At 39.9% G+C, this 23,648-nt stretch overlaps 2 protein-coding genes across 3 annotated transcripts in view; one reads left to right on the top strand and one right to left on the bottom strand.

The window, feature by feature from the left end:
• Window positions 1-23,648, bottom strand: part of mapk8ip2 (mitogen-activated protein kinase 8 interacting protein 2) — a 102,899-nt gene that overhangs the window by 16,875 nt on the left and 62,376 nt on the right. For both annotated transcript variants that reach the window (XM_017719975.2, XM_017720056.2), the window contains exon 2: window positions 7,071-7,176. In XM_017719975.2, the coding sequence (XP_017575464.1) occupies window positions 7,071-7,176 (106 nt within the window). The remainder of the gene's footprint in view (window positions 1-7,070; window positions 7,177-23,648) is intronic.
• LOC108440932 (gastricsin-like) lies at window positions 10,530-16,719 on the top strand. The gene is made up of 9 exons (XM_037540268.1): window positions 10,530-10,616; window positions 11,850-11,994; window positions 12,388-12,505; window positions 12,673-12,791; window positions 12,921-13,120; window positions 13,338-13,454; window positions 13,672-13,825; window positions 15,699-15,794; window positions 16,464-16,719. Exons 1-9 carry the CDS (start codon window positions 10,561-10,563, stop codon window positions 16,617-16,619), a joined length of 1,161 nt encoding a protein of 386 aa, XP_037396165.1. The 5' UTR covers window positions 10,530-10,560; the 3' UTR covers window positions 16,620-16,719.

Raw genomic sequence — 23,648 nt, 5'->3', positions numbered from 1 at the left:
ATATATAATTTCATATACATATTCCCATATATCGATTTCCCTTTATCCAAGTTATTATTGCCACACATGGACATACATGCCAACTTATTTATTTATTTATTTTTCACATTTTCAAACATGGGGCATATTTTAGCCAACACACACAAACATGCAGTATACGTAACATATTTAACAATACATAATAGGAAACATTCATATATGGATGACATATATTACTCATATATGCCACTTTCAGGTTACATAATATAAGACTTCTATACATCTTCTTTGATTCTTCCACATAATTCCAAAGTGAAAATTAGTGTAACAGCTACATTACATAACTTACAATTACAAAACATTACATGTCTACATTACAAAAACATGCACCTTGTAAACTATACAATAAACTCAAACTTAAAACATGACTATAAATAAAAATATTATTCCCATGACAAATTTAAATAATTTAGTATATATAAAGTACAGATAACATAGTAATAACTGTACTAGGATGTATTCAACCATGTATCACACATATGTATGATCCATATATACTGCATAGATGTTGAATATTTGATACTTACATATATGTACATAGCATATATCTAAAATATATGCCAGATTCTTTATGATATGTGCACATATATGGCCATATATCAGCTTTCCATCCTCCAAAGTTTAGTAAACTGAATGGAATATCTAATCAGCTGTACCTCAATCTCCATGCACACTTTGCGTGATTCTCCTTCAATATTCAATTCAATGTTCATGTATGATGGAGGTAAAGCATTTTGCAGGCGCAAGGACAATATTAAGGCCTGTATGCCAGTTTCATACATTTCACATGGTCTGTCTTATTAATGCCTGAAACTGGGATAAAATGCTTAGTGTATCTGGCCCTCTGTCTCACGTTGTCTCCCTCCCGCTCTCTCAGGGCAGAGATTTAGAGGGAAGACAGCTCAGCTCCAGCCTTTGATCTCCTATTATGACTGCTTCTTAGATGGACACTAATGCCTCAGATTACACACTGAAAAGCTTATTCCACACTTACACACCCAAACACACACTTTTAAAACAGCTTTACTCACTAGCACACCTCATTGCCCTTACAAAGCCGCTTTAACATTACCATTCAAATCATCTGCTCATGGGTTTCTCCAACTAACATCAGCTTTGAACCATTAAGTCCAAATTTTCAAAAATCCAGTCTCTAAGTACAAGCTCAGCAGGTGATACATATGACAGACTGAATGAATAAATCATGAAAGCACTGACAAAGATGAGCGAGACACAGTGAGAAAGAGAGAGAGTGGAGCTTTAAAGCAAAAAAAAGAACAGCTTCTTGTATTCTTGTCTGCTGCAGAGGGGAGTGGGTAAGTGGCTTTGTGCCATCTCAGTCTAACTTAATTATACTTTAAACATTATTCCAAGACTGTAAGCCCTTATTAACTTGCCTGGCCTTTTGACCCATTGTTCAGCATCACAAACACTAGCTATAACTATAGATGCAGACATGAAATATGAGAAATATACATACACATTTCTGCACAAGAGTCTAGAGCACTGCCCAAGCACAAATCCATCAGACTACTACACCTCGCTCAGGATTAGAACGCATACAAGCATTTGCTACTGTTGGATCTTCAAACACGTATTTTTTACTTTTCTACTGCACTTTCTAAAAGAATAGGATGAATATATGCTCTCACACATTAATATACAGCCATGCCTCCTATATTCACAATTTTTTAGTAAAAACATAGTCACTAACAGAATCAGAGACCATTCACCTTTCCTTTCAATTTTCCAGTCAAAACAGCTATTAAATTAATTTTTTAGGGGATGTTTTAGGGGAAATTACACATAAGATATTTCACTTGCATAAAGAAAAGCAAAGTCAAAAGACAATAAACAGGAGTTTTTTCAAATTTAGTGTCCAGAAAATTATTAAAAGGTATCACCAAAAAAGGCACTCCTAACAACCGTGCAAGACCGGGTAGACCACCAAAACTGTCAGCATCAGATAAACTGTACTTCTTTTATCTTTGAGAGAGGAGAGAAAATCAAGCTCCACTCTTGCTTCAGATCTGAAAAAATCCACAGGTGTCTCTGTCCATCCTTCCACTGTGAGAAGACAACTCAACACTATGAGTCTGAAAGGATGTGTAGCTGCTACTGAGAAAAATACTTACAAAAAAAGAACATCTGAAAATGAAAAGAAAAGCTGATCATGTTCTTAGAATAAGGGACTGATCACCCCAGAGCCCAGACCTCAATATCACCTGAATGTGTTTGGGATTACTTGGATTGTTAAAAGCAGAAAATTCAACTAATTTCTAAGACTGAACTGTGGAAAAATATCCCTGCAAGTTACTTTGTAAAACTGAAAGCAAGCCTGCCAAAGAGAATGGAAGGTGTAGTAAAGGCAAAAGATGGACATATTAAACACCAAAACTACATTACATTCTGTTGTTGAGGCTTCTGTTGATTATATTTTTCTGCTTTCTTCCTGAAGCTAATTTGATGAAAGGTGGTAAAAAACTGGAGTGCTAATAGAGCTGGGAGCTATGGTTAATTATATTTCAATATTACTGCATTTTATTTGGTTTAAAAATGAAAAATCACTCTTTTAAGAATTTTTCAATCAGAACTAAAGTGTGTGATAACTAAACAGCCTTTATTTAATGCAATGAGTTACACTAAATGTTTCCTGTAATAAGAACTAAAATACAGAAAAAAATAAATGACGTTCATCACTAGGAGTTTTTCCATTGACATCTATTTTTTTACTAATGAACAAAAAGAAGGATATAGAGGTATAGAGATGTAGTAGAGATGTAACAACACAACATACACTGTTTTGAATCATTACATCACAGCATATCATATTGTATTTCTTCATATAGATGTCCTGTGAGTAACATGTTAGCTTACACATTAGCTTGTGGCTAGAGTTGTTAATTTCCTTCAGGATCAATAAAGTATCTACAACCTCAATTCCAATGAAGTTGGGATGTTTTGTAAAGCAAATAAAAACAGAATACGATTATTTGCAAATCCTTTTCAACCTATATTCAATTGAATACACTACAAAGACAAGATAGTTAATGTTCAAACGCCACACATTTTCAATGGGAGACAGGTTGTAACACGTGCAGAATGAAATAAGCAGGGAAGCCCCCGAAAAAGACGTTGCTTGGATGGCAGCATATGTTGCTACAAAACCTGTATGTACCTTTCAGCATTAATGGTGCCTTCACAGATGTGCAAGTCCATGCCATGGGCACTAACACACCCCCTACACCATCAGAGATGCTGGCTTTTGAACTTTGCACTGATAACAATCCAGACAGTCCTTTTCCTCTTTGGCCCGGAGGACACGACATCCATGATTTCCAAAAACAATTTGAAATGTGGACTCGTCAGACCACAGGACACTTTTCCACTTTGCGTCAGTCCGTCTCAGATGAGCTCGGGCCCAGAGAAGCCGGCGGCGTTTCTGGGTGTTGTTGATATATGGCTTTCGCTTTGCATGGCAAGAGTTTTAACTTGCACTTGTAGATGGAGCAACAAACTGTGTTCACTGACAGTGGTTTTCTGAAGTGTTCCTGAGCCCATGTGGTAATATCCGTTACAGAATGATGTGGGTTTTTAATGCAGTGCTGCCTGAGGGATCAAAGGTCACTGGCATTCAGTGTTGGTTTTCTGCCTTGCCGCTTACTTGCAGAGATTTCTCCAGATTCTCTGAATCTTTTGGTGATATTATGGACTGTAGATGAACAGGTGTTTTTTGAGCATTCCTCAACTTTCCCAGTCTTTTGTTGCCCCTGTCCCAACTTCTTTGGAACGTGTTGCATGCATCAAATTCAAAATGAGTGAATATTTGCAAAAAACAGTAAAGTTTATCTGTTTGAACATTAAATATATTGTCTTTGTAGTGTATTCAGTTGAATATAGGTTGAAAAGGATTTGTCTATCTATCTATCTATCTATCTATCTATCTATCTATCTATCTATCTATCTATCTATCTATCTATCTATCTATCTATCTAGAACCCAACACTATAGAACCCAAGTTTTGTTTCAGGTATTTTACTTTCATAATAATGAATGCATTACTACTGCAGCATCAGAAAACTAACCGAATACCGAAGTCTTGATATTGCATCAAAAGCTAAATAATGCATTTTGTGCATTGTTACACCCCAAGTACAGAGTCATATTTCCTTTGTACTTGTTTTATGCATTCCTTGTACTATAAAAGACGCTGTCTGAAGTTGTGAAATAGTTGTTTTTTTTTGTATTTTGCATAAATATACTGTGACATCTGTAATGCATTAGACAAATTTGGGTGCTAGATCAAATGAAGTATTTAAAATGCTCATAACCTATATCCATTTATGTATGTGGTTAATATACCAAAAACAGTCAGAATTCAATTTACTAACTTAAAAATAAACAGGCAGTTTTAGTAAATGTCATTCCAATATTACTGCGCATCTATATATGTGCCTTGCATTATAGTCACATTAAATGTCTAAGCAGACACACATATGGCTGATGTGAAATATGAAATATATCTGTTCTGACTGTTTGTCCTGTATTGTGCCTCAATCAAAAAGCAGTCAGGGCGGAAACTTGCCTGATTACTTCAGCATGAATGGGCAGAGATAAACTGATGTAGGTTGTTTGTTCATTTTTGTGACATCACAAAAATGCAGCAAGTTTTCAAAGTGAGGAAAATTCTGTTTACCGTGTTATGGGTGCTTTAAACAAATATTTTGTCAACTAGCGGTTGAGTGTGACTGCTGACTATGAACATGTGCACATTAATTCTTCAATCCATCAATCATATAATCATATCATCAGTCATAATGGTTCAATCACAATAGCCAGTTAAATGAAAATTATGATTTTAAGCAGTTTTCCCAATGTTATGTCAAAATGACTGTGTGTACATATGTGCCTTACATTATGGTCAGATTAAAAGTCTACGCAGACATGCAGCTGTGTTTGGCTGAAGAGACTATTAATGAAGGAAAAACGCTAGCTGTGGATTTTTACCTTAAAGCACTGTTATGCAATACTGGTGCTGAAATGAATCTGTAAAACACAGCTAGTCAGTGTGATGAAAGACGCGGTGAATTGTGAATACAGTTCTCTGTAGCTGCAGTGTCTCCTGGACGTATCAGCTACGCAGCAGAGCTCTGTGCGTGGTGGAGGAGGGTGGGTGAGGGTGGGTGGTGGGATTACTGCTTCTAGATTTAGTGGAATATCAGCTCTGACGCACTGCACAGACCAACCAACCAATCAAATGACCAGTATGCAAACCAACCAATCAACAGCCAGAGTCAACTAATCTATCTGTCCATGAAGTGAACAATCACTGGGGTCAAGACACCACAGTGCGACTTAAAGCCCACAGCCTGAGCAACCATGAGGTTTGAGTCATCACACTTAAGCAGACAAACACTAGCCTCGAGTGAAGAAAATGAGGCAAAACAGTTTCCTAGCTGAGTGAATAAAGATGCTCTGTTGCTTTGTGCTTTTGAGCAAGCAAACATATAAATAGGCATCTACTTAACACTTCAGTGTCTTTTATCACTTCTCTGAAATAAATAACTGATAGAAAGTAGAAAATACAGCACACAGAAAGCTTCAATTCCACATGATGATCCATTTTGCTATGAGCAAAATTTACATGCATGTGTTCCTACAACTCTGGTGGCAGATTTGAATGAGCTAAGGGGGTTACGTCCTGAGTTTTTACTTTGCTTTGTTGTTATTCTCTGTCTTGCTGCATTGCATTATGTTGGCCACACATGGCCGCAATAATCAATTATTCTAAACAGGAGTGATTGTGTAAACATTGGTGCAAGCAAGGTGACATCCATCTTTCAAAAATAATAGGAAAAACAAGGAATAACCCTGGTGACTGGCTGTATATGAGCTGATATATTATGTGCAGTCATCATGTAGCAGTCAGATTTCAATCTGATTAATGAGACTACTAAGTGTAAATGCATGTGATTAAAATCTTATCTAGCTACAATCCAGATATAAGCCAAATAAAATGACCAAGAGTGCATTTCCAAAAAGTGTCATTGAACAACTACCATAGTTAAACGTCTACACTGCAAAAAATATTATCTTGTCAAGTAAAATCTGATTCATTCTAGTCATACCTAATATTTCTTATTCTGACATGGTTGTGCACTTGTTATGAAATTATTTAGGTTGTTTCTAGACATTATTGCCTGCTTTAGGTAATTTTATTACATAAAAGAAAAGAGAAGAGACAAGAAGAGAAGAAGGAAAAAGGGAAGCTGTTCATAGCAGCAGACTTCACTGGGTCACCAGCCCTCTCCACTGCGGCCATGGCACACAGCCACTGCAATAAAACATTTACAACCCCTAGCTAAAATCACACACACACATACACAGAAAAAACCTGCCCAAGCAATATTCCTGAGCACACAGACTTACAGCCAACACATACCCTGCTTTTGTGAACGTATAGTTCTGGGTAAAACAGTGTTTAGCACATTATATGCTCAATCTGCTCTCTAGAAAATTGAAGTGTTTGCTATCAGATAATAATCAGTATGATTCAACCCACCATGGCGAAACAAAGCCTACACATTCCTTGAGCCTCCTTGCATTTCTGCCCTTTTATCTTCACGCTAGGACTGATACACATATGTGCATATTTTAAAGCCTCATCTGAAGAGGTTGTTAAGATGTAAATTACCCCGAATGAGATGCAAGTGAATGGTGCAGAGCACAACACACACTGAGAGAGTAAACAGAAACGCATATAAATTACAGCAAAATTACAGCAATGTGTGCAATTCTCGCAAGATGACTTTAACCCACTGAAGTCTATGTGTATTATTTCTTTATGAATCTTAAGGCTTAGGCAGTAACTCAGTCAGTAACTACTGTGGAATTATTTTGTGTGGTATTATCAGAATGAAAAACAGAAGTTGACAGGCTTAAACAGTACAGACTCTCACCTCCTGTCTACAGACTACAGAACTACAGACTAGAATAGAATAGAATAGAATAGAATAGAGCTGATGTGGTACCTTTTCATAAGGATCAGAGTCGTAGTTGAGGCCAATGCCACAGTCATCTGTGATCTCAGACAGGTCTTCATCATCAAACTCCTCCAGACTGATGTCATGAGCTGGCCTGAGGAAAAAAAGCAAATTAAAAACTTTAGGATTATTTTGAGGATATTCTTTAAAGACTAAGAACATATTCAAATACAATCTGCACAGTTTGGTGCATAACCAACAATTGGTTATTGAAACAGATTTGAAAATTATTTGCATATAATTACATGTGTGCATACCAGAAATAAATGGGATACATTTAATGACAATTCCAATCAATCCAATCCAATTCGATCTCCTAAAGTGCAGTCGTTTTATGTTTCAACATGCTTATGTCTTAACATGGTTGTGCTGTTGGTTTTTTCACTAGCTAGATTAACTTCTCTGATGTTATCTAGCTGCAGAAAGAGTAAAAATATTTTTCTGATAAACTGACATGTTAGCACACTAAAAAGAAAAAGAAAAAAGCTACAATCAGCATCTGACCGTGTAACTGTTAGCTCTAGTGTTAGCTCATCTGAAGAGGCTGCCTCATCCGACACAAAAACCTGCTACTTTTTGTTGGCTATTTTAAAATACTAAAACATATTTACATTTTAGCCTGCTAACACCAAAGCTGTCCTCTAAGAATAGGCCTAAACCCAATGCTAATTTAGTCAATCTGTTTATTAACTTTTACGGACACTTGAATATCAAAATTAGTTGGAATGCACATCTCTAGTGTCTGCTGTCAGGTTAAATCATTTTTTATAGACTAGTCTTCAGGGATTTCAGGGTACTGATGGTTAGCTTGGAGTCTTTTATGGGATATAAAAGGTCAAAAATGTTATGGTAAATTCTAAACAGTATCATTATACTCAGAGGTTGAACTGTAAAAATATTTCAAAGGGGATGGTGGATCAAACTTACAACCTGAGGGGTTGACTATCTCACTGGTTTATACCATATAGTAAAAACAGCTAATCTGCATTTACTAACTCACTGTGAAGTTTGAGTCACTGTTTAATGGACAGGCTAATCCCTGAGATGCTCTGAGAGAGATAGTGTCTGTGTGTATGTCCTGGTGAGGCCCAAGTTGAAATCTGAGCTGTCATGATCTATCAGCTGATGTTCCAGCAGCCTAGCCACATTCAAAGGGACCATGAAACCCCAAACACACACACGCACACACACACACACGGACATTTCAATAGAATACACACATGCACTGCAAAACCAAACAATGCCATGACTAAGACTCTATCTGACAAGCCCACAGTAAATGAATGGCCTGCCCTTGACAGAGTTTACATTCTTCCTCATCTGATGTCAGATATCTATCAGTAGCATTTACAGTAGCTGCAACTCATCCACTGTCCCTGTTAGTGGACAGATATGTGGGTTAGCATGCTGCTAAATGAGGACAACGTCTGTTATGGCTCATCGCAGCAGCAGAACACATTACCCTAAGCCTGAGCTACACTCACTGCTATTACAGAGATGGCACTAGTTCTGCCGTGCCCCACTCAAAAGGAATACTGCAATGCAGCTTTTCAGAGCCAGAAGAAGTCAGTCACAAATCCCTGCAATCTATAGATGGAGAGAGAGAAAGAGCAAAAGAGAGACAGAGAGAGCGAGAGAGCGAGAGAGAGAGAGAGAGAGAGAGAGAGAGAGAGAGAGAGAGAGAATGAGTGAGAGACTTAATCTGGCACTGGTCTTCTTTTGGAAAATCTATGATCTGAATTATTAACTGTATCATAGTCAAGTCACATTGTACATTAAAACCCAGTTTTTATTTATATCAACCCTTTAAGCTGTGTAAACTTGTATATATATATATATATATACACAATATATATATATATATATATATATATATATATATATAATTCAATTAAATGGATATTCAATTGTATGTTTCATATAAGAAATAATAAGCACATTGTGTTTAGACTGAAAACAGAAACTTAACACATTTCAATGAAATGTTCATCCAAAAGCCAAAGAATTTCAAATAGTAGCATTTAGTGTGGAAAGGCATATTGAGTGATTCTCTGCTTGTTTACTGAATGTTTCACATAAAGCTTATTAGTACTACTTACTTTCTTCTTGACCAGTGGTTTAATTATTCCCAATTTTTGTTTTAAAAGATTAGGCATTTTTCTCATAAAATGAGCTCCAATATAAAACACTGTCAGGTGTGAAACAAAACAGTTCTCAGCAAATCTCTGATCTTTTTCAGAGTAAAATCTGGTACAATACACACTTAATTTACTTGCAATATACAGTCTGTATTACTATTATACTGTAATTAGCATCCAATAGCATTTAGTTGATTGAAAAATGTAGTTTACATTAGTAAAGCACCAACCTTGAGCTTCTGGTTTTAAGTTGTGACTGAAAGGTTTTTGATAAGAAAATAAATAGTTATTTTTCCTTTTGCCAAGACATGCAATCATATTTAAACACTGATACAGAGATAGTTGTAACCTTGACAAAGCCCTTATGATAACTGCAGTGGAGATAAGCAAACAATAGGCTGTGCCTATGACGAGCTTTACTAGCTGTACATTTTGCCAGTTGAACCTAAAACTCTTCACTTCATGCAGCAACAAGCAGTTTAATTTCTTGCATGGCCAAAGCCTGTCTGCAGTTTTATTACACACTTTTATAACCATATAGCTCAACAAGTTTGCATTGAAGTTCATGTAGTTGTTGAATAATACGCCTTTTTTTCAAAGCAAGTGAATTCTCTAAATAAAATCAAGCAAAGCAACACTTCAGATGAACAAACGCCACAAACACTTCGAATTCAACTCTGTGCCCTCTGTGTATGTAAAAAAGCTAGGAGTCTCCCGAATGCTAGAGAAGCCGTATGTCTTCTGTATTTCTGTTTGTATCTGTTGCTCAGAAAAAATGCCAGAAAACATCAAACCAGTGTCAGTTCCCTTCCACATCACTGGCATTTCATCAGGGCCATTAACAAATTTCACTCAAACCTCTTTTCTCTCCTACTTTTTTTCATGTTCATTTTCCTGCCACACGAAGAGAAACCGCTATTCACACTCAATTGAATTTATCTACTGGAACCCCAAATAAAGTACACGTTCAAATACTCGGAATATTTATTTTCTAAGAAACGCTATTCCATCACAGTCCTGTCTGATCTTACAGAAGGTTTAGGATGAAACTAATTAGGAAGCATTTGTCTAAGTAGGATCTTTCTTTCATTCTTCTATAGGGTTTTCTCCATTAGTCTGTCCATTTCTTTTTCCATGCCTTATCAGTGTTATCATATGGAAAGCCAGGAGTGCGGCAAGTATGTTCACAGCTTATAGCCATCAAAGTGCTGACTCCGGTAAAAACGTGTGTGCATGTTATAGGGACAGAGAGATATGAGGCCCCTGCTATAAGTATATAAGGGCCTCGGTGTGTTAGGGGCCGGCGTGTTCTTTCAGCTAGACGGAGAACAGAAATCACCATGAAGAGTCTGATCGTCCTCGTGGCGTGCCTCGTCCTCTCAGAGGCCATCATCAGGTAGAGTTACGCTTTCTTGTCTCTCATCCTCTTTTGCTTTAACATTCACTCTCACTCTAAGTCACATTCTAGAGGCAGCATAGGGATAGGAACTTTGTCAGTCATTGCTTTAGGGAAACTTTGGGTGCTGTGGAGCAATGCGGTAAAAGAACCACTTAGATTTCCTAAAGAACCTTTCAATAAATGGTTCTTCATAAAACCATTTTTGTAAGGATGTGAGATCTGAATGTGAAGAACTGCTTACAAGTTTTAAAAAACTCCACATCATGTAATGGTTCTGTACCAATTACAGGCCATTTAGGAGCCACTATTTTAAGACTGTAGCATGCTTTGAACGTGATACAGCTTTACTCACACTTCTCAATTTAGCTGACGGCAGCTACCAAGCTACATATGCTGTCTGTCAGGTTGCAATGCTGCCATGATGTTTGCTGAAAATACGGTATTTTAGAAGACAGCTGTCTTGGGCTACTTTAGAGGTGTAACAGAATTTATTACAGGAGCACTCCAATGCTGATCAAAACTGCTGGCTCGGCGACTGCCTCCTAAATGGAATGTAACTTTAATGTTTATAATGTAACATCAAATGAAAATGTTTCTAAATATTTTATTTACATTTTTTACTTTAAAATGAATTTGGTTTCATTTTTTGCACTACTGCATTAACTGTGTTTATTTACTGAAGCTCTTAATAAAAATCAATTGAAATACTAAAAGGCCTTTCATACAAATATCACAGTTAAATTCTTATTTCATAGTAAGGTGTGTTAAAAGCTGATCCTGCCCAATCTGACAAACCTGATCTGGCATCATTTCAACCATCAACCTTAAAATAAAGTTCTACCTTCTGGGTGCCAGAGTTAACAGAACTGGGTTCATTGAAGCAGCTAACATAATATTCAAATGGCCTTTCCACTTTTTTATATTTTAATGATCAAATTTATCAAATATTATTGATTACAGCTGTAATCAATAGCAGTGAAAAAGTGGGCTATCATGCTGAAACTACCCCACAGGAGCAAATACACAGCTAATTACCTAACATTACCTAATGAAAACGTGAGCTCTTTCAGACTAGACTTGTTACTCTTTCCCCTCCGAAATCCCATCTAGCATTTTCTACCAATATTCATTCTACTCTTGTTCACTCTAGCCTATTTTTATTTTATTTCTGAGTTCAAGTAAAAGTTCCAGTGGTCTCATACGTGAACCAGGCTTTGTTCCTTTCTGAAGGGTTCCCCTGAAGAAGTTTAAGTCAATCAGAGAGACTCTGCGGGAGAAGGGAATCCATCTGCCCTACAGCGATCCCGCCCTCAAATATCAGAGCCCTGAGGTCCTGGCCACCAGCACCATCGAGCCCCTGACCAACTACGCTGATGTAAGTCAAAATACAAACCCTTATTTTTGAAACAATCCACTAGAGGTGTACATTTCTGATCTGACAACAAATTGATTACAATTATTTAAGAATTGTTTCCATGCATCATGAAACCCCAAATTTCACTACAACACCAACTGTTTTGGATTATTTTCAGAATAATTCAGAACATCAAGACTTTTTGGGGGGATTTTTGCATTTGAAAAAAGCCTGAGAATATTATTTTGACCAAAAAAATAAGCATGTGCTCTACTGAATATTATTATAACAATCCATTAGATTGTTACAGCATTCCAAAAGTAGCATTGCCACCTTCTGATCAATGCACTGTGATGCATCAGTACATGCTAAGACAATTACTGTTCAGCTGATCTTTTTCAATGCCTGTTTCAGTCGTCCTACTACGGTGTGATCAGTGTTGGCACTCCGCCCCAGTCCTTCCAAGTTCTGTTTGACACTGGGTCTTCCAACCTGTGGGTTGACTCTGTCTATTGCACCACCCAGGCATGCAGTAAGTCATTCTACATACAACCCCTAACACTGTCTCAAGCACCTTAATGTATTAGACACACTGAGGTACCTGGCATGTGGTACAGTGATACCACCACTGCCAACAGGAAACAGGAGATCTTTGTATTTGAGCAATGAGACTCAGCTACTGTGGCCTTTTCTCCACAGCCACTCATACCCAGTTCAACCCTCAGGAGTCCTCCACCTACCAATCCACCTCCCAAACCTTCTACCTGCCCTATGGAGCTGGATCCCTTAATGGCGAATTTGGATATGACACAGTGACTGTGAGTTTGAAAGCAAATTCAAAGTATATTCTGATGTGTTATGATAATCCCATGCTCCATGGTGTTAGACAAACAAACATAGTTTGTTAGAGATCTCACAATTGTTCAACTTCACTTTGCCTTCATTAGCTGTCTGGCATCACAATCAGCAGCCAAGAGATTGGTCTGAGCACCAGTGAGCCTGGTGAGAACTTCGTGGTGGCTAAGTTTGATGGAATCCTTGGTCTGGCTTACCCATCCCTTGCTGCTGCCAATCAGATGCCCCTTTTTGATACAATGATACAACAGGGTCTCTTGGAGCAAGACTTGTTTGCTGTCTATCTGAGCGCGTGAGTAATACTGGCATAGAGGTTTACAACAAAGATAAACCCACTCCTCAGTATACATTACAACAGGCATTCTGATCAAGCATAATACAGTATACAAACAGCGTTACATACCATTGCATGGAGCTCTGAATAATATGTACTGTCTAACCAAAAGACTATCTAGAATGTTGTTGACATGAGCTTATACTTAAACTGTGCATTGCCTCTCCTTGTGCAGGAATGAGGAATCCGGCAGTGAGGTGGCTTTCGGTGGAGTGGACCAGAACATGTATCAGGGTGAGATCTACTGGACCCCCGTGACTGCTGAGACGTACTGGCAAATTGGCATTCAAGAGTGAGCTCATTTATACCATATTATACTACTTAATGGCCATCTCTTAAACTCTTAAAATAAGGAGGAATACTATTTTAGAGGCTTTTAGAGATGTAAACTACTTCTTAAGCTTTCGTTTCTGTACAGATTTGGTGGAAATAACAGACTATTATTATTTTGCAATTGATCTTTGGGTTCTTGAGCTACAACTCAAAACTATTGACATCCTCTTTACTAGGTTTCTGATTGGAGGACAACAGACTGACTGGTGCTCCCAGTACAGCGGCTGCCAGGCCATTGTGGACACTGGTACCTCTATGCTCACTGCCCCTCAGTCATACCTGTCCAGCCTGATGCAGTCTATTGGAGCACAGGAGAACAGTTATGGAGAGGTAAAGCACAACACTACAGACTCTAAACAGCGATTGATTTAAAAACATTGACAGTCTTATAAAGTAAGACAAGTGTAACTGACATTAAATCACCTACAGTGAGGAAAAAAAGTATTTAGTCAGTCACCAATTGTGCAAGTTCTCCCACTTAAAAAGATGAGAGAGGCCAGTAATTGACATCATAGGTAGACCTCACCTATGAGAGACAAAATGAGGAAAAAAAAAATCAGAAAATCACATTGTCTGATTTTTAAAGAATTTATTTCTTATTAAATGTATTAAATAATGGTGGAAAATAAGTATTTGGTCAACAACAAAAGTTCATCTCAATACTTTGTTATATAGCTTTTGTTGGCAATGACAGAGGTCAAAGGTATGTTGGCCCATTCCTCCATGCAGATCTCCTCTAGAGCAGTGATGTTTTGGGGCTGTCGGTGGGCAACACGGACTCCAAAGGTTTTCTGTGGGGTTGAGATCTGGAGACTGGCTAGGCCACTCCAGGACCTTGAAATCCTTCTTACGAAGCCACTCCTTTGTTGCCCTGGCAGTGTGTTTGGGATCACTGTCATGCTGACAGACCCTGCCACGTTTCATCTTCAATGCCCTTGCTGATGGAAGGAGGTTTGCATTCAAAATCTCACAATACATGGCCCCATTCATTCTTTCATGTACACGGACCAGTCGTCCTGGTCCCTTTGCAGAGAAACAGCCCCAAAGCATGATGTTGCCACCCCCATGCTTCACAGTTGGTATCATGTTCTTTGGATGCAACTCAGCATTCACTCTCCTCCAAACACGACGAGTTGTGTTTGTACCAAACAGTTCTACTTTGGTTTCATCTGACCACATGACATTCTCCCAATACTCTTCCGGAACATCCAAATGCTCTCTAGCAAACTTCAGATGCGTCCGGATATGTACTGGCTTAAGCAGGGGGACACATCTGGCACTGCAAGATCTGAGTCCCTGGTGGCGTAGTGTGTTACTGACAGTAGCCTTTGTAACGTTGGTCCCAGCTTTCTGCAGGTCATTCAATAGGTCCCCCCGTGTGGTTCTGGGATTTCTGCTCACCGTTCTTGTGATCATTTTGACCCCACATGGTGAGATCTTGCGTGGAGCCCCTGATCGAGGGAGATTAGCAGTGGTCTTGTAGGTCTTACATTTTCTGATTATTGCTCCCACAATAGATTTCTTCACACCAAGCTGCTTGCCTATTGCAGATACAGTCTTCTCAGCCTGGTGCAGGTCTACAATCTTGTTTCTTGTGTCCTTCGGCAGCTCTTTGGTCTTCGCCATAGTGGAGTTTGGAGTGTGACTGTTTGAGGTTGTGGGCAGTTGTCTTTTATACAGATAAGGAGGTCAAACAGGTGCCATTAATACAGGTAATGAGTGGAGGACAGAAGAGCTTCTTAAAGAAGAAGTTACAGGTCTGTGACAGCCAGAAATCTTGCTTGTTTGTAGGTGACCAAATACTTATTTTCCACAATGTGATATTCTGAATTTTTTTTCCTCATTTTTTCTCTCATAGTTGAGTTCTACCTATGATGTCAATTACAGGCCTCTCTCATCTTTTTAAGTGGGATAACTTGCACAATTGGTGACTGACTAAATACTTTTTTCCCCCACTGTATGACAACTAATGCATGTAGTAACACTGGTTACTAGCTGCCAGGCTCAAATAGTAAGGATGTATTCTTCAGCTTTAATAAATTCTTCATCTTTAATTTTCAGTTTAGACATTACCAGCTTCTGCTTATACATGCCGTAACAGCTGGTGCTTACTACAGCCAACTGACCTGAAAGCCTACAGAGAATTTCTCTGATCTTCTAATAAATCTCTCACTGTGGGTCTTTCTGAATCTCTCTTTTACAGTATGTTGTGGACTGCAGCACGGCAGCCAATCTCCCCAGTCTGAGCTTCGTCATTAGTGGAACATCATTCACTCTCCCTCCCTCTGCCTACATCCAGGTCATTACATTTGCTAGCTTTTGATATGCTGACCTCTAGAATTGTATGTATTATTACAAATTATTTTCTACTAGGCCTGCAACAAGCAATGCAACACCTCAATGCCTCAACACCACTGTTAACATGCCACCATAATGTTATGTGCATATTCCTGGCTTTTTAAAATATATTTTTATTTCCTTTTATTTTTTCTTGAGAGCACAGCTTAGTAAGGCTGATTTAAAAGCAGAAACAAGTCACTGCATTTGTGCCTCATAACACTGCCAGCTCCTAGCCCATCAGCACAGCCTTTTATAACTGCTGCATGTAGCAAACAGCAGTAGTGGCCTTGTGTGCACCAGTTTTAAGCTTCAAGTCTTTTTTTTTTGCTTGTGGTGAGTGGAATCAAGGTTCTTCAATACCAACTGGCATGTACACACAAAAGCATCATGGAAGCATTCTGCTTTGCCACCATACATTATTGCTCCTGGTATAAATCTAAAAACCTAATGCCTGACCCATTATGGCTTTGATCACCCCAATACACTCAGAAAAACATATAATAACAATTTATCACAATATAGATTTGAGAATCATACTGCCCTCTCCAACTTGCAAAAGCTCTTTAAGGCCACTACATGAAAACGGAACAACAATCCTAAAATCTTGTAATACCTATGTTCACAGGAGACCCAGAGTGGCTACTGCACCGTGGCCATCACCCCCACCTACCTGCCCTCTCAGAATGGCCAGCCCCTCTGGATCTTTGGTGATGTGTTCCTCAGGGTGTACTACTCTGTGTATGACCGTGCCAACAACCAAATGGGCTTTGCCACTGCTGCCTGAACACCATCGCCAATACAACACTCCTAACAGCTCAAAGGCTCCACAGGCTTCACCCACATCTCTAATGGAAGCTACAATCTCACACTTTTCATTGTATTAACATTGGAAGAACTCTGTTGGCAGCCTGTGACTAGCCAATAAAAAGCCTGAGGGTGTTTTTTCTTGAAATCTAATTATTTTTATTAATGACAGTAACAGACAAACACAATTATGAGTCGAAATATATATATTTTTAAAGTCCCCTATTCAGTGTATTGAAACAATATTTCACCCACTGTTTATTGGAGCATTTAGATCAAAATAAAGCAAACAGCAAACAGTCTCCAGTTTTGATGTCATGTACAAGCATTAATGTAACGAATAGTTAATCAGTGTGCTGATCATAGTGTGCTGATTCTAAGCATGTATTGCAGCATTTTATTCCTTCCCTTACATCTGGAGTCTGGCCATTTTAAATAGGCCACAGAATAGCATGGCTTTTCTTGACTGACTATATGTGATCAGAACCAACCAAACCTAGCTTAAATCTGAAAAAGCATCATGAACACAGCCAGCTTCTGCTTTCTTGTCTATTCCTTATTAGTTGAGGCAATTCTGGTAATAAACATTTAAAGGCAATAACCTGACTGGCAAGATTTCAAGAGAATTTAAGGATTTTCAGAGCTGAAGTTCTGTTAGGCTTTGTTCATATGCACTGGAAGATAGAGACATTAAAATCTATCTACCAGTTAATCTGTTATGATTATGACTTTAAGGGAATTGGAGAAGATCATTAGAAACACGGTTGTTACCTAAAAAGCTTCATCACTAAACATAAAAGAAGATTCAGGAAATTCTGTAATGATCAGTTATTACATTCACTATTGCATTACGTATTCTTATTATTACTGTTATTATTAGATCTATTCTCTATGATGAAAGAGAATTCTACAAAATTATTTAATAAAACTTGGTTAACTTGGTACTAAATAGCAACAAAATGGGTTCTACTATTGTGACACAGAGAATCCTTTTGCTGAAACTAGTTTGAAGGGTTCACTACCAGAGAGCACCATAAATATTCATACAGCTTTGCAAGTAAATGTTCTTACTTGAAGGCCTACAGTACTTGAGTTATGAATATAAAATACAGACAGAGAATGCAAAAACTGTAACAGCCAATAGTCTTTTTTAAAGGCTTTAACAATTCTATAAACTCACCAATGGTGTAACAAGAATAATAATGCAGTGCGAATCATTGTGTATATACTGGGTTTATGCTCCAGGCTTGGGTGACCCTTAACATGCCCAAGTGCTTTTCTCAGCCACATTAATATTGCACACGTTCAGCTTAATGTGAAATGTCAAACATACAGCAGTGAAATTCCAAAACGGAGTCAGAGGATTAGAGGATAACAGGATCCTCCATCTTCTCTCTTCATCCGCATCTTCCTAATATCCGATACAGAGCCTCAAATCACAAAGATGAAATTCAAGTTCATCTGTTACCAGCAGTTCCTCTGCAAACTCCACACCACAGACAGGTAACCAATGATATTACACATCGAGGAGCATCAATAATGAATGGTGTTCACACAGAGCAGCTTTAGCCACCACAGCTGTGCTGGAAATTGATTTATGTTCCTGTAGGCCATATCAGTGCATCCCCCTTTCCTGTCTGTTAAAGACGCCTATTTGAAAACAGGGAAAACATAAAAAGATGCACCAAATGATCAAAAAATGTCATAGGAGCCAGAACAAGATGGCTGCCCAAACCCCAGTTCTACACCATAATCCTATGATTATTTTCATTTCCTCCAAAAATGTCATATCTGGTTCATAAAGCAACAGAACTGTTTAGGCCAGACCATAGAGATTCAACATATTACTATTTAGTAATGTAATACAAAAATCTAATCAGCTATAGTGTTGATGATGTGACAATTTCCCCCCTCACACCATAAATTATTCACATTTGGTGGGAAATGAATGTAAGTTGCTGGTTATAAACACTGTAAGTTAGACTCTCTACTTTGAAATGAGTGTACTATTGTGTACACAGAGAAAACATCTGCAGTTCAAGTCAAGTTCACATTTTTTAAATGTGAAAAATGTTCTGCAAGCAAACATACTAACCACATTAGTGCATAGCTAACAAATTAACATTCCTCTAAACATGTTCTAGCACTCGGTTGAAATGTAGAACTTTTGTTTTTGTAGCAAAGTGTCTCAATAAATGTGCTTTCTTTTATTTTCATTTATTTACCTCAATCCCAGCAATGAAAACACACCTAACCTATTCTGTTTGTTGCAATACAAACAGGTACAATTAGCAACATGTGATTCGTCAATACCAATGCTGAAGTCAAGACAAATATGTTTATCAAATCTACAAATAAGGAGTAGAGGCACTTGGATCATGTATGAACTTCAAATGCGGTAAATAATTAAAATTGAGTCATTTTAGCACAGGAGCCCTGCACTGCCTATAAGTTCTGCTTATCTAGAGTACGATAAATATGTAATCAATCCGTAATCAAGACAAAAGTCTCCCAGACAAAATGAGCTACATAACATATACATATACACCAATCAGGCATAACATTATGAGCAGCACCTTGTTTTAGTTCCACTTACTATATATACTATATGCACTTGGTAGTTCTACAATTACAGATTCTGTAATTGTCTGTTTCTCTGCATACTCTGTTAGCCCCCTTTTACCCTCTTCTTTAGTGATCAGGTCCCCCATGGACCCTTAGAGAGTAGGTACTATTTGGCTGGTGGATCATTCTCAGCACTACAGTAACGCTGACGTGGTGGTGGTGGTGTGTTAGTGTGTGTTGTACTGGTACAACTGGATCAGACACAGCAGTGCTGCTGGAGTTTTTAAACACGGGGTCTGCTCACTGTCCACTCTATTAGACACTCCTACCTCGTCCCTCCACCTTGTAGATGTAAAGTCAAAGATGATAGCTCATCTGCTGCTGCACAGTTTGTGTTGGTCATCCTCTAGTCCTTCATCATTGGTCACAGGACACAGGACGCTTTCGCTAGATAATTTTGGTTGGTGGACTATTCTCAGTCTGTACAGTGATACAGACAGTGAGGTATTTAAAAACTCCAGCAGCACCGCTCTGTCTGATCCTCTCACACAAGTGCAACACACACTAACACACCACCATCATGTCGGTGTTACTACAGTGCTGAGAATGATCCACCACCCAAATAGTACTTGCTTGGTGAGGGTCTATGTGGGTCCTGACCACTGAAGAACAGGGTAAAAGGAGGCTAACAAAGTATACAGAGAAACAGATGAACTGCAGTCTGTAATTGTAGAACTATAAGGTGTATCTATATAGTAAGTGACACTGATAAAATGGACATTGCGCACAGAAACAAGGAGATGGATATAATATTATGCCTGATCGGTGTATGATCTCCTGATGTTTTTTCATTACTTGAGAAACAGCCCTAGCCTTTAAAAAATAAGAAGTACATATACTTTTCTCAATCCATCAATGAGTCAATCAATCAATAACGCCCTTCCAGAGAAGATGATGTAGCTTACAGATGAGGTCATTAGTCATGAAACACAATAGCTGTCTTTTGTGGGTCAATATATACAATTCCCTGACCCAAAGCACAACACTAAAAGAAATCAGATTGAAAAAACAGACTTTTTCCCTCTGTGCTGCCCTCTTTGCTAAGATATGTGGGTGTGTTTATTGACATAATGACACTATATTAAGAGAGCAGAGGGGAAGAATCAGCACAAATTCACTTCTCAACCCCACCCTGTCATCACAGTTCCTATGGCAGCCCTGTACTGAATCCTTCTATCCCATCCACCCTTATTACAGAGGGTGTTGCCTGTTCAAGGCTCCAGAGAAGGCTCCAACAGTCATCTGTTGCTGCCATAGCAGCTGGTGCTGTGTGGGGTGTGATGTCACACCATTAGCAGAAACCCCCGCGGGTTTGGCCAGGTTAAGCAGGGTGAGGTAACCTTTACTGTCCTTTATTGCCATTGCCATGACAACTCCACTCTTTTACAGTACAGGCTAATTTGCTGACTCATGGTACTTTTGTCTGAAGATGGCTGTGTTTCAAATCAGCGCTTTCTGAAATTTACTTTGCAGATCTCTGAAATTAGCTTTTGAAGTATTTAGTCTTCGGACCAATCATGTTTTCATTTTACAGATGACCACCAATGGGAGGGGCAGTAGTAGGGGTTCGGTGCTGTGTGGATCGGGCAGTGTCCGAAGGCGTTGGCCTTGGCGTTCTGATCCTCGGTTGCTGAAAGTGGCTTTTGGAACTTGGAACGTTACCTCACTGGCGGGGAAGGAGCCTGAGTTGGTGTGCGAGGTTGAGAGATACCGGCTAGATATAGTCAGGCTCACCTCAACACACAGCTTGGGCTCTGGGTCCAATCTCCTTGAGAGGGGCTGGACTTTATTCTTTTCTGGAGTTGCCCATGGTGAGAGGCGGCGAGCAGGTGTGGGCTTTCTCACAGCCCCTCGACTCGGTGCTTATATTTTGGGGTTTTCTCCGGTGGACGAGAGGGTAGCTTCTCCACACCTTCGGGTTGGGGAACGGGTCCTGACTGCTGTCTGTGCTTATACACCGAACAGCAGTTCAGAGTACCCAGCCATCTTAGAGTCCTTGGGAAGGGTGCTTGAAAGTGCTCCTTCTGGAGACTCTATTGTCCTACTGGGGGACTTCAATGCTCACGTGGGCAATGACAGTGAGACCTGGAGGGGTGTGATTGGGAGGAATGGCCTCTCTGATCTGAACCCGAGTGGTGTTCAGTTTTTGGACTTCTGTGCAAACCACAGTTTGTCCATCACGAACACCATGTTTCAACACAAGGATATTCATAAGTGCACACGGCACCAGGACACCCTAGGCCACAGTGTGGGAGGAGTTTGGTGAGGCCTTGGAAAGTGACTTTAAGTCGGCTCCGAAAAGATTCTGGCAAACTGTCAGGCGACTCAGAAGGGGAAAGCAGTGTGCCACTAGCACTGTATATAGTGGAGATGGTGTGCTGCTGACTTCGACTGAAGACGTCATTGGGCGGTGGAAGGAATACTTTGAGGACCTTCTCAAACCCACCGACACGTTTTCCAGTGAGGAGGCAGAGTCTGGGGACATGGGAATAGGCTTGTCCATTACTGAGGCCGAAGTCGCTAAGGTAGTTAAGAAGCTCCTTGGTGGCAAGGCTCCAGGGGTGGATGAGATCCATCCCGAGTTCCTCAAGGCTCTGGATGTTGTGAGGCTGTCTTGGCTGACACGCCTTTGCAACATTGCATGGACATTGGGGGCGGTGCCACTGGATTGGCAGACTGGGGTGGTGGTGCCTCTTTTTAAAAAAGGGGACCGGAGGGTGTGTTCCAACTACAGGGGAATCACACTCCTCAGCCTCCCAGGTAAGGTCTACGCAGGGGTACTGGAAAAGAGAGTCTGGCTTATAGTCGAACCAGTCTGGCTTATAATCGAATCCAGGAGGAGCAGTGCGGGTTCTGCCCTGGTCGTGGAACACTGGACCAACTCTTCACCCTCTCCAGGATTCTGGAGGGTTCATGGGAGTTTACCAAACCAGTCCACATGTGCTTTGTGGATCTGGAGAAGGCATTCAACTGTGTTACCCAGGGTATTCTGTGGGAGGTGCTTCTGGAGTACGGGGTACATGGCTCTTTGCTACGAGCCATTCAGGCCCTGTACAAACAAAGCTGGAGTTTGGTTCGCATAGCCGGCAGTAAGTCAGACTCGTTCCCAGTGAGAGTTGGACTCCGTCAGGGCTGCCCTTTGTCACCGAGTCTATTCATAATTTTTATGGATAGAATTTATAGGCGCAGTCAGGGGATGGAGGGTGTCTTTTTTTGGTGACCTCAGGGTCACATCGCTGCTGTTTGCAGATGATGTGGTCCTATTGGGGACATCAGGCCGCAAACTTCAGCTTTCTCTGAATGGGTTTGCAGCCAAGTGTGAAGTGGCCGGGATGAGAATCAGTACCTCTAAATCCGAGACCATGGTTCTCCGGCGGAAAAGGGCGGATAGGCTCTTGCCTCAAGTGGAGAAGTTCAAGTATCTCGGGGTCTTGTTCATGAGTGATGGTACAAGGGAGCGGGAGATTGACAGGCGGATTGGTGCTGGGTCAGCAGTGATGCGGGCTCTTTACCAGTCTGTTGTGGTAAAGAAAGAGCTGAGCCATAAGGCAAGGCTCTCGATTTACCGGTCGATCTACGTTCCCACCCTCACCTATGATCATGAGCTTTGGGTAATGACCGAAAGAATAAGATCACGAATACAAGCGGCCGAAATGAGTTTCCTCTGCAGGGTGTCTGGACTCTCCCTTAGAGATAGGGTGAGAAGTTAGGTCATCCGGGAGGGACTCGGAGTAGAGCCGCTGCTTCTTCACGTCGAGAGGTGCCAGCTGAGGTGGTTTGGGCATCTGGTTAGGATGCCTCCTGGACGCCTCCCTCGGGAGGAGACCCCGAGGAAGACCCAGGACACGCTGGCGTGACTATATCGCCCCCCTTGGAGAGCTAGTGGAAGTGGCTGGGGAAAGCGAGGTCTGGCTGGGCCTCATTGCTTAGGATGTTGCCCCCGCGACCCGAACCCCGGAGAAGCGGAAGATAATGGATGAATGGATGGATGAATGAAGACTATTCCTATGCATTGTTGTAGAAACATATTCTAAGAATTCTTCATACCCGTATGAATTGTAAAGCTTTCAGCCGCACAAAAATTCTTCTGATATAGAGTAACTCATGAAAAATGAAGTAATTACAGTTGCATTTCTGAATGTATAGAGAATATAAAGCTTAGTGGATTCACATATACAGTGTATTCTCTGCATTTTTAAAGATAATTCTGCAGGATGACACTCCATCCCACTAGTGTTTGATGTTACCACTTATGCACAACTATTACAGCTCTGAGTCTACCACCTTTGCTTAAAATTCTAGGGGGAAAAACTGCAAATGAGCCAAAACAGTACACTGTCCTTGATTGCATGTTTGCAACAATTGTCTGCCAATCTAAATGTAC

This window comes from Pygocentrus nattereri, chromosome 7, assembly GCF_015220715.1.
Source record: "Pygocentrus nattereri isolate fPygNat1 chromosome 7, fPygNat1.pri, whole genome shotgun sequence".
Lineage (NCBI taxonomy): Eukaryota > Metazoa > Chordata > Actinopteri > Characiformes > Serrasalmidae > Pygocentrus > Pygocentrus nattereri.
This window is presented reverse-complemented; position numbering and strand designations above follow the sequence as displayed.

Coding starts and splice junctions, on each gene's coding strand:
- LOC108440932 (XM_037540268.1), top strand. CDS start 10,561: ATGAAGAGTCTGATCGTCCTCGTGGCGTGCCTCGTCCTCTCAGAGGCC. Junction 10,617..11,849: donor CTCTCAGAGGCCATCATCAG/GTAGAGTTACGC, acceptor TCCTTTCTGAAG/GGTTCCCCTGAAGAAGTTTA. Junction 13,455..13,671: donor TGGCAAATTGGCATTCAAGA/GTGAGCTCATTT, acceptor CCTCTTTACTAG/GTTTCTGATTGGAGGACAAC.